Source organism: Thalassophryne amazonica, chromosome 2, assembly GCF_902500255.1.
Source record: "Thalassophryne amazonica chromosome 2, fThaAma1.1, whole genome shotgun sequence".
Lineage (NCBI taxonomy): Eukaryota > Metazoa > Chordata > Actinopteri > Batrachoidiformes > Batrachoididae > Thalassophryne > Thalassophryne amazonica.
Genome location: NC_047104.1, coordinates 105698774 through 105716114, shown reverse-complemented (window position 1 = coordinate 105716114; position 17341 = coordinate 105698774). Strand labels below are relative to the sequence as shown.

General features: G+C 42.4%; 1 protein-coding gene across 1 annotated transcript; it reads left to right on the top strand.

Annotated features, from left to right (window-relative positions):
• The first annotated feature begins 2059 nt into the window (after positions 1-2059).
• On the top strand, positions 2060-16714 carry LOC117502704 (vitamin D 25-hydroxylase). Its single transcript, XM_034161802.1, has 5 exons — positions 2060-2284; positions 4879-5020; positions 5744-6376; positions 6456-6785; positions 15730-16714. The coding sequence occupies exons 1-5, from the start codon at positions 2060-2062 to the stop codon at positions 15936-15938; spliced, it is 1539 nt and encodes a 512-aa protein (XP_034017693.1). The 3' UTR covers positions 15939-16714.
• Positions 16715-17341: the final 627 nt, after the last annotated feature.

The following is a 17341-nucleotide window of genomic DNA, read 5'->3' as shown; positions in this document are numbered from 1 at the left end:
GGTCTGATGAGTCCACATTTCAAATTGTTTTTGGAAATCATGGACGTCATGTCCTCCAGACAAAAGAGGAAAAAGACCATCCAGATTGTTACCAGCGCAACGTTCAAAAGCCAGCATCTGTGATGGTATGGGGGTGTGTTAGTGCCCATGGCATGGGCAACTTACACATCTGTGATGGCACCATCAATACTGAAAGGTACATCCAGGTTTTGGAGTAACACATGCTGCCATCCAAGCAACGTCTTTTTCAGGGACATCCTTGCTTATTTCAGCAAGACAATGCCAAGCCACATTTGCACGTTTCAACAGCGTGGCTTCATAGTAAGAGAGTGGGTACTAGACTGGCTTGCTTGCTGTCCACACCTGTCGCCCATTGAAAATGTTTGGCGCATTATAAAGCGCAAAATGTGACAACAGAGACCCTGAACTGTTGAACAACTGAAGTCGTACATTAAGCAAGAATGGGAAAGAATTCCACCTACAAAGCTTCAACAATTAAGTCGTGGTCACAACCCGCCGTACTTGCACGTGCATGCAGTCTACTTGCAAAAACGTGGGCTAAATTTGGAGATCCGTACGTCGTAAGTACTGCCTCAGTACGAATTTAGGAGCACGCAGACACGCCGTAGAGGTTTTAGTGCATGCAGAACTTTCGCTGCGGTCAGGCTGCAGATTCACCAGCAGTGCAGATGACGCACGTTGTGAGTACTGCCTCAGTACGGATTCAAAGCAGCACATTTTCATTAAATTACTATTGAATTAACCCAATCCGTACGTAGGCAGTACGGATTTGGAGGCCGACAGACTTGCATGCACAACGCAGCTTCTCACTTGAACTTGGACTTTATTTCCAAACGTCAGCAACACACACTTCACAGCTTCAGTCTGATAACTAGCTTTAACGTTTCGAGGCAAGTAAACACTCGTACAACTGACCGCTGCAGGCTGGACATGCTCATGCACCGCCGACGCCGAAAAACACCTGCCGCTCCGGTCCCGCTCATAAAAAAAGAAAAGTGACCCCCCCCCAACACACACACACACTGCTTTATTGTCATCTCTCTTTATCGTTACACTCCTCGAGACATGCGTTGATCGTACTCCCTCCCTCCTCTTGCTACTGCCTCCGTACGTTTTCACAAAAACGTAGTGGCCATGGCATCCGCAGAAAACGTACGGCGAAAAAAAACGCACGGTGGGTTGTGACCGGGGCGTGTCCTCAGTTCCCAAGCCCTTATTGAGTGTTGTTAGAAGGTGATGTAACACAGTGGTAAACATACCACTGTCCCAACTTTTGTGAAACGTGTTGCAGGCATCCATTTCAAAATGAGCAAATATTTGCACAAAAACAAAGTTTATCAGGCATCCATTTCAAAATGAGCAAATATTTGCACAAAAACAAAGTTTATCAGTTTGAATATTAAATATCTTGTCTTTGTGGTGTATTCAAATGAATATAGGTTGAAGAGGATTTGCAAATTATTATATTGTTTTTATTTATATTTTACACAACATCCCAACTTCATTAGAATTGGGGTTGTATATGTATTGTAATGGCTTCTCATGGCCCACCTCTACCATTTCCCAAACTACCAGAGGGCTGTGGCCCACCTGTACAACTTCATGACCCACCAGGGAGCCCACAAATTGAATACCACTATTCTAAGTGATTGGAGAACCAGTGTTAATTGTAACTGATCTCCATGTCAGCTGAGATAGGGAAGAGGTACCGCCATAGTGTGAGCACACTTTTCCAATCACTAAGGCAAAATGTGTTACAGTTGTCCCAAACCTTCCCTATTATATATTTGATTTAGTCTGTGTTGTGAACAACAGATGATGATGACAGCTATATATATATAAACCTTTAATTTTTTAACTGTAGTGTACACTGGCCACGTTTGGGTTAATTAAATCTGTCAAAGGTTTGTCTTGAGTATTGATGAAGACCAAAGGTCACAGCTGACTGACTGAGACCCGCCAGGAGGCGGAGAGAAGAGAGTCGAGTGAGCATGAGGAGAAGCAGCCAGCAGACGGAGGTCAGGAGTGGAGCAGAGAGATGGTTTCTCTTGTGCTGCAGCTGTCGTGGGCTCCGGCTGTGCTGGTCTTGGGCTGCGTGATAGTGGTCCTGCTGCTTCTCCTCTTGGCTCGGCAGCTCCTCAAACAGAGGAGACCCCCCGGTTTCCCCCCTGGACCTTCTCCCGTCCCTGTCATAGGAAGTATTTTCTCTCTGGCCAGCCAGCCGCACGTCTTCCTCAAGAAGCAGAGTGAAGTTCACGGCCAGGTAAGAGCCGGGTTTATCCAGCAAGACTCAACCTGACAGCGCACACAGGACAATGGGCCAGGTCACATCAAAATAATGCAAATTATTACAACAATGACGTGACTGCAATATAATATGACTGCTGGCATTCAGATTAGAAAGAGTTAAAGGCGTAAAAAGCATAATTTCTAGTTATTGTGTTTCAGTAACTTGGTCAATACACTTAGGAAAGAACATAAACATAAAAGTTTCTTTTCTTTTTTGAACATGCATTCCTACACACACACCTTGTTCTGTCAAGCTTTTCGGTTTGGTATGAAAAAAAGGGTGTGAAATCTGGCTCATAGCGCTGTCCCAACCAAAGAAACAAAATTTGGTCCACCCAAAACAAGCTTTCATGGTCCAAATCAAACTGAATCAAAGTCTGGTGCATTGGATTATTTGGACTTTAACACAAAGTACACAGAAAAGAGGCCAATTATTATCAACCATTAAAGAGTATATCAAATGAAACAAAATTAATTTACTTGATTACAACCAGGGGACTCTGCTGCTGTCCATCATTTCTCCTTGTTGGAGATAAAACATCTGTTTTATGTGTTGCTGGAGCAGGCGATCAAAGTTGAAAAAAGTACATTTTTGAAATGCTGTCATGTTCTTCTGGTGAAAATGCCATGCCACCGGTGCAGGTTTAATGTGAACATGTGAATTCATTGAGAACGAGATCCTACAAACCCGGAGTTCAGAGAAAAAGTGTGACATTGACCGTTGAGCTCATTAACTGGACTTGACTTGTGTGTGTGTGTGTGTGTATTCAAATGGAACTACAACCCCTGGCAAAAATTATGGAATCACCGGCCTCAGAGGATGTTCATTCAGTTGTTTAATTTTGTAGAAAAAAAGCAGATCACAGACATGACACAAAACTAAAGTCATTTCAAATGGCAACTTTCTGGCTTTAAGAAACACTATAAGAAATCAAGAAAAAAAGATTGTGGCAGTCAGTAACGGTTACTTTTTTAGACCAAGCAGAGGAAAATGTGGAATCACTCAATTCTGAGGAAAAAATTATGGAATCACCCTGTAAATTTTCATCCCCAAAATTAACACCTGCATCAAATCAGATCTGCTCATTGACATTGACCCTATGTGTCTTTTTGCAAGGAATGTTTTTGCAGTTTTTGCTCTATGGCAAGATGCATTATCATCTTGAAAAATGATTTCATCATCCCCAAACATCCTTTCAATTGTCCAAAAATCAACATAAACTTGTGCATTTATTGATGATGTAATGACAGCCATCTCCCCAGTGCCTTTACCTGACATGCAGCCCCATATCATCAATGACTGTGGAAATTTACATGTTCTCTTCAGGCAGTCATCTTTATAAATCTCATTGGAAAGGCACCAAACAAAAGTTCCAGCATCATCACCTTGCCCAATGCAGATTCGAGATTCATCACTGAATATGACTTTCATCCAGTCATCCACAGTCCATGATTGCTTTTCCTTAGCCCATTGTAACCTTGTTTTTTTCTGTTTAGGTGTTAATGATGCCTTTCGTTTAGCTTTTCTGTATGTAAATCCCATTTCCTTTAGGCGGTTTCTTACAGTTCGGTCACAGACGTTGACTCCAGTTTCCTCCCATTCGTTCCTCATTTGTTGTACATTTTTCGATTTTTGAGACATATTGCTTTAAGTTTTCTGTCTTGACGCTTTGATGTCTTCCTTGGTCTACCAGTATGTTTGCCTTTAACAACCTTCCCATGTTGTTTGTATTTGGTCCAGAGTTTAGACACAGCTGACTGTGAACAACCAACATCTTTTGCAACATGATTTACTCTCTTTTAAGAGTTTAATAATCCTCTCCTTTGTTTCAATTGACATATCTCGTGTTGGAGCCATGATTCATGTCAGTCCACTTGGTGCAACAGCTCTCCAAGGTGTGTTCACTCCTTTTTAGATGCAGACTAACGAGCAGATCTGATATGATGCAGGTGTTAGTTTTGGGGATGAAAATTTACAGGGTGATTCCATAATTTATTCCTCAGAATTGAGTGATTCCATATTTTTTTCCTCTGCTTGGTCTAAAAAAGTAACCGTTACTGACTGCCACAATCTTTTTTTCTTGATTTCTTATAGTGTTTCTTAAAGCCAGAAAGTTGCCATTTGAAATGACTTTAGTTTTGTGTCATGTCTGTGATCTGCTTTTTTTCTACAAAATTAAACAACTGAATGAACATCCTCCGAGGCCGGTGATTCCATAATTTTTGCCAGGGGTTGTATACCCTAAACTGACACGCGTCACTGTTGCTTTTATGAAATATTTTGGCAAGGATCAATTGCTTGCTGGGTGGTTAAACTGTAACTTAAGGCAAAAGTTAGAAATTGTACCTTATCATCGGTAACACTTTACAATTCCTAATTCAGACCTTCTAAAGCGTGCATTCAACAAGTTACATTAACCTACTGCAGTATCTTTTGGCTTGCACCACTCGCTGGACCTGTCATGGGTCATATTTTGAATTGATTTCGACAATGTTCTGTTTTCTGGAAACCATGTGTCAAAGAGCAGACATATACATCAAAAGAAACCATTTATGCGTGTCTTTCAGATTTTCAGCCTTGACCTGGGAGGCATCTTGACTGTGGTGTTGAATGGATATGACTCGGTCAGGGAATGTCTTTATCATCAAAGTGAAGTGTTTGCTGATCGTCCATCTCTGCCTTTATTCAAAAAAATGACCAAAATGGGTGGTAAGATACTGTAATGAAATTACACTGCATGATTTCTGTAACATTACTGCTTGTAATGTTAATGATCGCGACAAGCAGTTGGCTGTCATTTGATGGGTGTACCCGTGGCGTGCACGCTAACATCTCTGAAAGGTGTCTTGTAAATCACTTCAGAGGTGTTGTCTGGTTACAAAAACAGTATTTTTAGATTTAGGAGTGTTCATTTCTCACCAGCTTTTACAAAATATATGAGAAACTTATTAAATTTTATACAGAAACACAGCTGGTTCGGAGCAAATTTCACCATATTGGATTATTTTGATCGAGTGAACAACCAGCTGACATCATGCTGCCTGTTCACCTGGAATGGCAGTTGTCATGTTGCTTTGCCCAATATTTGCATAAAATAGACTTTAGGTTTATTTTGGCCCCGCCTAGTTGGCAACAGAGTGACCGTTGTCTCTTCCCGCTGAAAAACACCCACTCTGACTGAAAGTGAATGGCGAGTCATCGCTTGCTATTGGTTGTAACTAGCCAAGACTAATCACAGTCAGCAGGCGGAAACTGAAGGCTGGTTTCTTTTTTGCTGACTGAAATATTCAGAAGTACTGAGATCTTATTCTGCAGTTTAATTAACAATTTTGCACTGTAACCCAACAGAATATATATGATTATTTTTACATACCATAAAATAGCACCCAACATTGTCTTTGATTGACTGAAACTTTCCTCTTATTTTTTCAGGACTTCTCAATTGCAAATATGGGAAAGCCTGGGTTGAACACCGTAAACTGGCTTGCAACTCTTTCCGTTACTTTGGCAGTGGTCAGAGACTGTTTGAGAGGAAGATCTCAGAGGAGTGCATGTTCTTTGTTGATGCCATTGATGAGCACAAGGGAAAGCCCTTTAACCCCAAACACCTAGTGACTAATGCCGTGTCCAACATTACCAACCTGATCATCTTTGGACAACGTTTTACCTACGACGATGGCAACTTCCAGCACATGATTGAGATATTTAGTGAGAATGTGGAGCTTGCAGTGAGTGGGTGGGCTTTGCTCTACAATGCCTTCCCTTGGATTGAGTATGTGCCCTTTGGTAAACACCAGAAATTGTTCAGGAATGCTGCTGAGGTTTATGACTTCTTACTGCAGGCTATTAAGAGTTTTTCACAAGGTAGGGTGCTACACTCACCTCGACATTATGTGGATGCCTATTTGGATGAGTTGGAGATAAGTGCAGAAGAACCAACGACCTCTTTTTCATATGAGAACCTCATCTATTCAGTGGGCGAGCTCATTATTGCAGGCACAGAGACCACAACTAACACCCTGCGCTGGGCAATGCTCTACATGGCACTCTACCCCAACATACAAGGTTTGCTGTGTTAGAATTGTTATATTTATTGGCAAATATGAATGAAAGTATGTGCAATGACGTGTGTTTACTCTCGCAGAAAGGGTGCACAGGGAGATCGATGCCGTGTTGACCAATGGGAGAGCACCATCATGGGAAGACAAACAGAAGATGCCCTATGTGGAGGCTGTTTTGCATGAGGTCCTGCGCTTCTGCAACATTGTTCCCCTTGGTATTTTCCGTGCAACCTCCCAGGAGGCAAAAGTCAATGGCTACACAATTCCCAAAGGCACCATGGTGATCACAAATCTGTACTCAGTGCACTTTGATGAGAAGTACTGGAACGAGCCAGAAATTTTCTCACCACAGAGGTTTCTAGACAACAATGGGAACTTTCTGAAGCGTGAAGCCTTCCTGCCTTTCTCTCTAGGTTAGTCTCTTTGTGTTTTTTGTTATTGTAATCATAATGTTACAGTTGTGGTTACTGAATAGTGCCAAGCCAACTGACCACAGTCGGTTTATTTACAGCCTTTTTGTTTCAATTCACACTAGTAGCCACCCGTTTGCTACGTTCACTAACTGTACAAACAGTTAATGCACATTTCTGCAGGTGCAGGTCCTGTTTATAGTAGTAAAGGCCTAAGCTGTAACATATCAACAGTTATATCCTGTTTTCCAATGCTGTGTACTAAACAAGTCCGAGAATCTAGATCCAGAATCGTAACATCACCCTGGGAACTGACTTTTAGCTGCTTGAAGCTCAGCCTGTGGCCGGTTGCTTTTTCTGTACAAATGTAATAATTTCTTTAATATGGCTTTCAAGTCAAATTCTTGTATTTTGCTGATCAACGCATTTCTGTCTGCATCTCCTTTGTAACCCAAGGTGTATTCAGAAAAAACAAAACAAACCTCAAATACGTCTAAGTAAGACTGGATAAGCACAAAGTAGTAATAATAAATATATACCCTGAAACACAGCCACATCCCACTGATTTCACACCCCTCATGTTCGCACACAGCAATCATGGAGAATATCTTTCTGCTGTCTGGTGCTACTCTGGTTCCACACGGCTTAGCCCCTTATGTCTAACAAATCCAGCAGTGTTGTGGGCAGGACTCTGTTACAAACCAGAAAGCAGGGATTCATATTTTAAGAACAGCCCCTCTGTCTATGAAGTCAGCGTTCATCAACTCCATATGAGGGGCCTTTCACACTCATCAATGGGCCTTTGTGAAGTGGAATAAATTACAAGTAATTTAAGATTTGTAATGTTTTGTAATCAACTGTAAGAGCGACAGCTTCAGGCAATTTAACTGATGCATATTTCACGTTTCTGTTTCATGTGATGCACAGGACATAACGTTTAAAAGGTTAAAAACACATAAATATTGGATACACATAGCATTTCATCATCAAAACTACTGCTTCAAAAAAACTTCTAAACAAATTCCTTCCTTTTTTTGGAGTGGGATTGCTTTTTTTTATTTTAACAATATAACCCCTTAAATAATTGTCTTATTTGAACAAGAGCTGAACTTCAATTTGTACTCTGCATCTTTATTTGGGCTTGTTTTACATCAGATACCCTTCCTGACGCAACCCTACTCACTTATCTGGCCTTGGGACCGGCACTCAGAATGTACTGGCTGCACACCCCATGTGGCTGGGATTTGACAAACTTTAAGGTTAACGCCCTGCCTCCTTTTACCCTCTTCATTCAGCCAGGTTTGAACCAGCACTCAGAATATACTGGCTGAGTACAAATGTGGCTGAGTACAAATCAAAATTACATACCGGATCGGTCGAGGCCCAGGTTAACAACGGCTGGTGCCGTTGCCCAACAGGGTGCCTGCAGAAATTGGACTACTGCTGGGCAAAAAAGAGGAAGAGAAGGAGAACGTGTCCACAGATAGTGGGAGAAGAAGAAAAATAGAAGGGTGGAAGTGAGAGTCAGGACACAGAATGTTGGCAATATGAATGGTAAAGGGAGCAAGCTGGCTGATGTGAGGGTCTCTTGCACACACAACATGTCTGCCTTTCTCCTCCAAGTGGAAGGGAAGTAAGAGCAGGAGCACAGGCAATGGGTTGAGGTGGTTGTATCATGGTGAGAATAGGAAGAGAAATGGTGTTGGGGTCATTTTAAAGGAGGCCATGTTTGGAGTCTGCTGGAGGTCAAGCGAGTGTCTGATGGTGATAAGTTTGAAGTTGGTAATTGAAGTGATGATGGTGATGATGAATATCATCAGTGAGCTGAGGATGGATCCACCAGGCAGGAGAAGAGGGAGGCCAAAGAGGAGGTTTATGGATGTGGTGAGGGAGGACATGCAGGTGGTTGGTGTGACACAGAAAGTTACAGCGGACAGGGTGAGATGAAAATGATCGATCTGATGTGGTGATCCTTAATGAGAGCAGACGAAAAAAGAACAAGAGTTAAACTTTTCAGATTTTCATTCTCCAACGTGTTTTTTTAAAGGATATAACCTGGATGATAAGCTTTCTGAATCAGTTTTTCCACACATTCATGTTTCATAAACATGAAGATCTGTGCTGAAGATGATCGTTAGCTGCTTTAATGAGCATTTAGTGCTAATGTCTGCTGTTTACAGAAATGATCATGTGATCATTTGTAGCCAGTTTGTACATGAAAACTATTACAGTGGTATAGTTTGGGCACCCCTGATGATTTCCATGATTTTCCTTTATAAATCACTGGTTGTTTGGATCAGCAATTTCAGTTAAATATATCATATAGCAGACAAACACAGTGATATTTGAGAAGTGAAATGAAGTTTATAGGATTTACAGAAAGTGTGCAATAATTCTTTTAAAAAATTAGGCAGGTGAATAAGAGTCTCGATTCTGGTTCAAAGTATTTTGGACCATTCTTCTTTACAAAACATCTCCAATTCAGTCAGGTTTGTTGGTTTCTGAGCATGGACAGCCCGTTTAAAATCACACCACAGATTTTCAATAATATTCAGGTCTGGGGACTGAGATGGCCATTCCAGAACGTTGCACTTGTTGCTCTGCATGAATGCCTTAGTAGATTTGGAGCAGTGTTTAGGGTCACTGCCTTGTAGAAACATCCAGCCCTGGTGCAATGTTGTCACTGATTCTTGAACATTGTTCTCAAGAATCTACTGATATTGACTGGAATCCATGTGACCCTTTAACAAGATTCCCAGTACCTGCAATGGCCACACAGCCACACAGCATGATGGAACCACCTCCAAATTTTACTGTAGGTAGCAAGTGTTTTTCTTGGAATGCTGTGTTCTTTTTCTGCCATGCATACCGCCCCTTGTTATGTCCAAATAACTCAATTGTAGATTCATCAGTCCACAGCACCTTATTCCAAAATGAAGCTGGCTTGTCCTTATGTGCTTTAGCATACCTCAAGCAACTGTTTGTGGTGTGTACACAGAAAAGGCTTCCTCTGCATTACATTATCATACAGCATCTCTTTGTGCAAAGTGCACTGTATAGTTCAATGATGCACAGAGACATTATCTGCAGCAAGATCATGTTGTAGGTCTTTGGAGCAGGTCTGTGGGTTGACTCTTCTCACCATCATTCGCTTCAGCTTATCTGAGATTTTAGTACTGTGCCTGTGGTCTTCCATTTCCTCACTATGTTCCTCACAGTGGAAACTGACATTTGAAATCTCTGAGATAGCTATTTGTATCCTTTCCCTAAACCATGATGTTGAACATTCTTTCTTTTCAGGTCATTTGAGAGTTGTTTAGAGGCTCCCATGTTGCCACTCATTAGAATAGATGCAAAGAGGAGAAACATTTGCAAAAGGCCACCTTAAATCCCTTTTCTCATGACTGGATTCACCTGTGTAAGGAGGGTCAATGAACTTACCAAACCAATTTTGTGTTCCAATAATTAGAGCTAAATGTATTCCAATCAATAAAATGACAAGGGTGCCCAAATTTATGCACCTGCCTAATTTTGTTTAAATAATTATTGCACACTTTCTGTAAATAATAGAAACTTAATTTCACTTCTCAAATATCAGTGTGTTCATTTACATGATATATTTAACTGAAATTTCTGATCCAGACAACCAATGATTTATAAAGGAAAACCATGAAAATTATCAGGGGTGCCCAAACTTTTGCATACAACTGTACAACTGTAACTTTTGTTTTCATATAAAAATGAGTGAAACCCCTCCTCCTGCTCTCCCCTTCCCTTCTCTCCTTCTTTAGCTTCACAGAAACACAGACCCTCTTCTTTACTTGCTCCTGGATCTTTTTGGAAACATGAAGCATTTAATCTGTAAAATAAACTGTTAATTTTTGAATGAAACAGCAGCTATGGACAGAGGAGGAGCTCTGGATTATTTGTTGAAGGGTTTGAAGTTTTTTTTGTTTGTTTGTTTTTGTGACACTGAAATGAAACACGACACAGTCCTGCAGCGGGAGAGAGACACTACAATCAGCTGTGCACTGCAGTGGAAAGAAGCTCGCTCCGCTGCCATTCACAGCATGGAACACTAAGTCACAGACTGCCGATCTTTTTTCTTTTTTTTTTTTTATGTAAGTGTGAAGGCAGAATTTGGCAACCTGTGACTTCCTATACTCAACAAAAATATAAACGCAACACTTTTGGTTTTGCTCCCATTTTGTATGAGATTAACTCAAAGATCTAAAACTTTTTCCACATACACAATATCACCATTTCCCTCAAATATTGTTCACCAACCAGTCTAAATCTGTGATAGTGAGCACTTCTCCTTTGCTGAGATAATCCATCCCACCTCACAGGTGTGCCATATCAAGATGCTGATTAGACACCATGATTAGTGCACAGGTGTGCCTTAGACTGCCCACAATAAAAGGCCACTCTGAAAGGTGCAGTTTTGTTTTATTGGGGGGGATACCAGTCAGTATCTGGTGTGACCACCATTTGCCTCATGCAGTGCAACACATCTCCTTCGCATCATCCGTGACGAGAATGCCTCTCCAACGTGCCAAACGGCAGCAAATGTGAGCATTTGCCCACTCAAGTCGGTTACGACGACGAACTGGAGTCAGGTCGAGACCCTGATGAGGACGACGAGCATGCAGATGAGCTTCCCTGAGACGGTTTCTGACAGTTTGTGCAGAAATTCTTTGGTTATGCAAACCGATTGTTTCAGCAGCTGTCCGAGTGGCTGGTCTCAGACGATCTTGGAGGTGAACATGCTGGATGTGGAGGTCCTGGGCTGGTGTGGTTACACATGGTCTGCGGTTGTGAGGCTGGTTGGATGTACTGCCAAATTCTCTGAAACGCCTTTGGAGACGGCTTATGGTAGAGAAATGAACATTCAATACACAAGCAACAGCTCTGGTTGACATTCCTGCTGTCAGCATGCCAATTGCACGCTCCCTCAAATCTTGCGACATCTGTGGCATTGTGCTGTGTGATAAAACTGCACCTTTCAGAGTGGCCTTTTATTGTGGGCAGTCTAAGGCACACCTGTGCACTAATCATGGTGTCTAATCAGCATCTTGGTATGGCACACCTGTGAGGTGGGATGGATTATCTCAGCAAAGGAGAAGTGCTCACTATCACAGATTTAGACTGGTTTGTGAACAATATTTGAGGGAAATGGTGATATTGTATATGTGGAAAAAGTTTTAGATCTTTGAGTTCATCTCATACAAAATGGGAGCAAAACCAAAAGTGTTGCATTTATATTTTTGTTGAGTGTACATCCAGTGTTGCAAAAATGAACTGGCATATCAGGTGCTATAAATGGCCGCTACAGATATCAGCAAAAATGCTGAATATTGGCGTGATAATCGTCAGCCTCTAATTTCAAGTCTAGTGGCGACTAACACAGCTCTCCTGGAAAGATCACAAACAGACCCGTCTGCCATCACTATTCTCTCAGACTCTTCACGGTCACACTTATAAACACCCTGATGAAGTGTGGTGTTCTCCAGGAGACTCAGCGGCTCCTAGTGTAGCTTAGAGGAGCGTGGGCGAGACATTTAGACTCCAAGATGGCGACACAATCACGGCCAGTTTGGGAGAGACAACACACTTTGTTGCAGTTCTGCTGGCCATATGGATCTTCTTTGACCTCTGACTAGGAATAGCTTTTTTTTTTCTATCAAACTGTTTTTTTTTTGGGGTGGGGGGGGGGGGGTTGGGGGGGGGGGGGGGGGGGGGGAGGTTAAGCCCATTTCCCACAGTGCTTGGTTGCATTTCTGCAGTCTTTCCAGGTGGTGTGGAAAAGTCGTCCCACTTATCCCTCAATATGGTATCCTTGTGAAAACTGTCCACTTTATAATCATCATGATGGATACTGCTGTATCCTCCCACAACACACCTTTTCACCATTTTGAAATATTTGCCATAAAAGTCGACCAACAATACCTAATTCCAAATGTTACAAATTGCTTTTTTCCCTTCCGTTTCTATACATAAGCCAAAATGGCTCTGAAGGAAGGTCCCCAAGGTGACGTTATGCAACTGAATATTTCTCAGATAGTCACAATTCTGAGCTTTTCACACAGCAGATAAAATCAGGCTAAATTCTCCATGTTTATGGCTTAATATTTCAGGGCATATGACACCAAAACTAAAACAATATACACACACACACACACACACATATATATATATATATATATATATATATATATATGTGTGTGTGTGTGTGTGTGTGTGTGTGTGTACACACACACACAGGCACAGTGGGGCAAAAAAGTATTTAGTCAGTCATTGATTGTGCAAGTTTTCCTGATGAGAGAGGTCTGTAATTTTCAACATAGGTACACTTCAACTGTGAGAGACAAAATGAGAAAAACAATCCAAAAAAATCACATTGTAGGATTTTTAAAGAATTTATTTGTAAATTATGGTGGAAAATAAGTATTTGGTCAATAACAAAAATTCAACTCAATACTTTATAACATAATCTTTGTTAGCAATGACAGAGGTCAAACATTTCCTGTAAGTCTTCACCAGGTTTGCACACACTGTAGCTGGTATTTTGGCCCATTCCTCCATGCAGATCTCCTCTAGAGCAGTGAGTGATGTTTTGGGGCTGTCGCTGGGCAACATAGCCTTTCAACTCCTTCCACAAATTTTCTATGGGGTTGAGGTCTGGAGACTGGCTAGGCCACTCCAGGACCGTGAAATGCTTTTTACGGAGCCACTCCTTTGTTGCCTGAGTGGTGTGTTTGGGATCATTGTCATGCTGGAAGACCCAGCCACGTTGTATCTTGAGATCAGTGAGAACATTGGCTCTCACTGATGGAAGGAGATTTTGGCTTAAAATCTCACGATACATGGCCCTATTCATTCTTCCCTTAACATGGATCAGTCATTCTGTCCCCTTTGCAGAAAAACAGCCCCAAAGCATGTTTCCACACTCATGCTTCACAGTAGATATGATGTTCTTGGAATGCAACTCAGCATTCTTCTTCCTCCAAACACGTGTTTAGTGTTTACCAAAATGTACTATTTTGGTGTCATCTGACCACATGATAGTCTCCCAATCCTCTTCTGGATCATCCATAAGCTCTCTGGCAAACTTCAGACGGGCCTGGACACGTACTGGCTTAAGCAGGTGGACACGCCTGGCACTGCAGGATTTGAGTCCCTCTCTGCGTAGTATGTAGCCTTTGTTACTTTGGTCCCAGCTCTCTGCAGGTCATTCATCAGGTCCCTGCATGTAGTTCTGGGATTTTTGTTCACCGTTTTCATGATCATTTTGACCCCGGGTGACAGAGGGGCTCTGGGCCCCTATGAGCCCTACCTGTCTACTCCAGAGTGCTAGAAAGGAGGGTTCGGCTGATCGTCGAACCTCGGATTGAAGAGGAACAACACGGGTTCCATCCTGGCCGTGGAACAACTAGCCAGCCCTTCACTCTCACAATGACCCTGGAAGGGGCCTGGGAGTATGCCCATGGTGTGTTTTGTGGACCCCGGGAGGTGCTGCGGGAGTATGGAGTGAGAGGGTCCCTTCTCAGGGCCATCCAATCTCTGTACTCACAAAGTGAGAGCTGTGTTTGGGTTTTCTGCAGTAAGTTGGACTTGTTTCCGATGGGGGTTGGCCTCCACCAGGGCTGCACCTTGTCACCAATCCTGTTTGTGATATTTATGGACAGGATATCAAGGCATAGTTTGGGGAGGAGGGTCTTTAGTTTGGTGGGCTCAGGGTCTCATCACTGCTCTTTGCAGATGAAGCGGTCCTGTTGGCTTCATCGGCCTGTGACCTCCAACACTCACTGGATCGGTTCCCAGCCGAGTGTGAAGCAGCTGGGATGAGGATCAGCACCTCAAAATCTGAGGCCATGGTTCTCAGCAGGAAACCGTTGGATTACCTACTCCGGGTAGGGAATGAGGTTGTGGTCCAAGTGAAGGAGTTCAAGTGCCTCGAGGTCTTGCTCACGAGTGAGGGGACAATGGAGCATGCGATTGGATGGAGAATCAGTGCAACAGGGATGGTATTGCATTCGCTCTACCATGCTGTTGTGACAAAAAGGGAGCTGAGCCAAATAGCAAAGCTCTTGATCTACTGGTCAATCTTCGTTCCTGCTCTCACCTATGGTCATGAGGGTTGGGTCATAACCAAAAGAACTAGATCGCGGGCACAAGCGGCTGAGATGGGTTTGGTCAGGAGGGTGGCTGGTGTCTCCCTTAGAGATAAGGTGAGAAGCTCGGCCATCCATGAGGATCTCTGAGTAGAGCCACTGCTCCTTCGTGTTGAAAGGAGCCAGATGAGATGGTTCAGGCATCTGGTAAGGATGCACTCTCGGTGCCTCCCGAGGGAGGTGTTCCAGCGATGTCCAGCTGGGACGAGACACCAGGGAAGACCCAGGACTAGGCGGAGAGATTATATCTCCACACTGGCCTGAGAACGCCTTGGTATTCCACAGTCAGAGGTGGGTTAATGTGGCCTGGGAAAGAGGTCCCCTGCTGGAACTGTTGCCCCGTGAACCAGTCCCGGATAAGCAGTTGAAGATGAATGAGTGTCTTGTCCAAGAAACATAATGTCTACCCTTCTCTCTTGGTTGCTGCATGTACAGTAAACAACTTTATTAGGAAAAGCATATGTATTCATGCTTTCCACTGATTATGAATCATTTTCATAGCTCTCCAGCTCAGGGGTTACTAACCCTGCTCCTGGAGATCAGCTGTAATGAATTTTTCCCAACTATCCCTTCATCATACACTGCTAAGTCAGGTGTGTTCAGCCATTTGAGAACTTGGAAAACACAAGATTTGACTAATGAGCTCAGTCCATCTGCCTTGATACTTGTTTTTTTTTCCGCCTCTATCTTTAGTTTTTTCCCCACCTCCACTGTTTCTTGTACTTGTCAAACACCTTGGTGTGTGCTGAAGTAATGATGTCTTCTTTTCACAGGGAGGCGCCACTGTGTGGGTGAACAACTGGCCAGGATGGAAATGTTCCTCTTTTTCACAACTGTGATGCAGAGGTTTTATCTCCAGTTCCCTCCAGGAACAGTTCCCAATGTCAGTCCCAAACTGGGCATGACACTACAGCCCAAGCCGTACTGTATCTGCGCAGTCCGCAGGCAGCAGAAAGCTCCAAGCTCAGGAGACATTCCTTGACCACAAGTAGGCGGCCACTACAGCTTGAGGAACATTCACGTCAGAATTTCCCCTTTTGCACAGACCTTTAGCCATCTACAGAGGTACAACAGCTGAATAAGTTTGCTGAGGTGCATCAGTCACTCCAAGACATTCCTATGATGCAATCTGCACCTGGGTTTTTGTGGACAAAGATAGGTCTCTACCTATGGATATGTGATCCAGTCCATTCAACTGACTGATTTATTTTCCTGACAGTATGCACTTTTGCACATTATAGCCCCATGTCAACAGACAGATCCTGAAGGGCAACTATTCTTGTAGCCCCACATTAGAAGGAATGAACCCTTATTATTAGGTTTAACTGAAATAGAAAAAGTGGGTCCTGATTTTTGTTTTGAAGTTGTTTCATTGAAAGGTCATGTGTCAAAAGTTAATATTAATGCATTATATATTTATGTTTATTCATATTTTGTTTACTTGAAATTGACTGGATTACACAGAATGCAGAGGAATTTGGTTGTACTGGGATCCATTGTTTACTTATGCTCAAGCCCCCAAGTTTGTTCATACTGACTCAGGGCTGAATCCAGTTGAGCACATTGGAAACAACCATATCACTGACTAGGTTCCTTGTAGCTGTTTGTCTAGAACCAGAAATGTCTATGACCTTTCGTGCGGTAGTCATGGTTAAGTACATATATGTCAATGATTGATGGCAAGTACACCTATGACTGTTCATAAGCCTTCCTTCTCGGGACAGCTTCAGCTCAGATATGTGATGCCAGGGATTTGTGCATGAGATTAAACAGGAATGACAGCTTTTCCAAGAAAAATCCCTGGACTTTGTGTTGGAGCTCGGCAGAGGTCCAGATGTTCATCATCTGGACTAAATCTGACCCCCATCTCCAGGGATAGTGCTGAGTGGAAAACCCTTCTGTTTTGGAGGTTAAGGCAATACTGGTGAATGTGTATAAAGCGTGACAATGCAACACTGGTGTCTGCTAAATGGTGCTTACCAGTACTGGCAAAGCATGACATTTTGATATGTTTTAATTTACAATTCATTTTTCTGTATTCATGAAGTTCATAAACTATGCAAAATGCATATACATATGCATGTTGACAGCAACATAGGAATTGCTGAAACATCAAAAATCTCATTTTAATTTGCGCATAGTTATATTGTTTTATTTAAGTCCCGATAATTGAACAGATGAACTGTAAGGATTTTTTAAAAATACAAATCATCACTTTCACATCCAGTTTTCTCTGGAACAGAAAGATTTTCTTTCAAGAAAAGAACCAAACCAAGGTTTGAATTTTCCATGTGACTTATGGCAAACTGTAGCTGGAATTATCTCATCTTCTTTTTAATAAAATTCTTCTTTGTGCCTCTCTATGACAAACCTGTGAAACCGGTG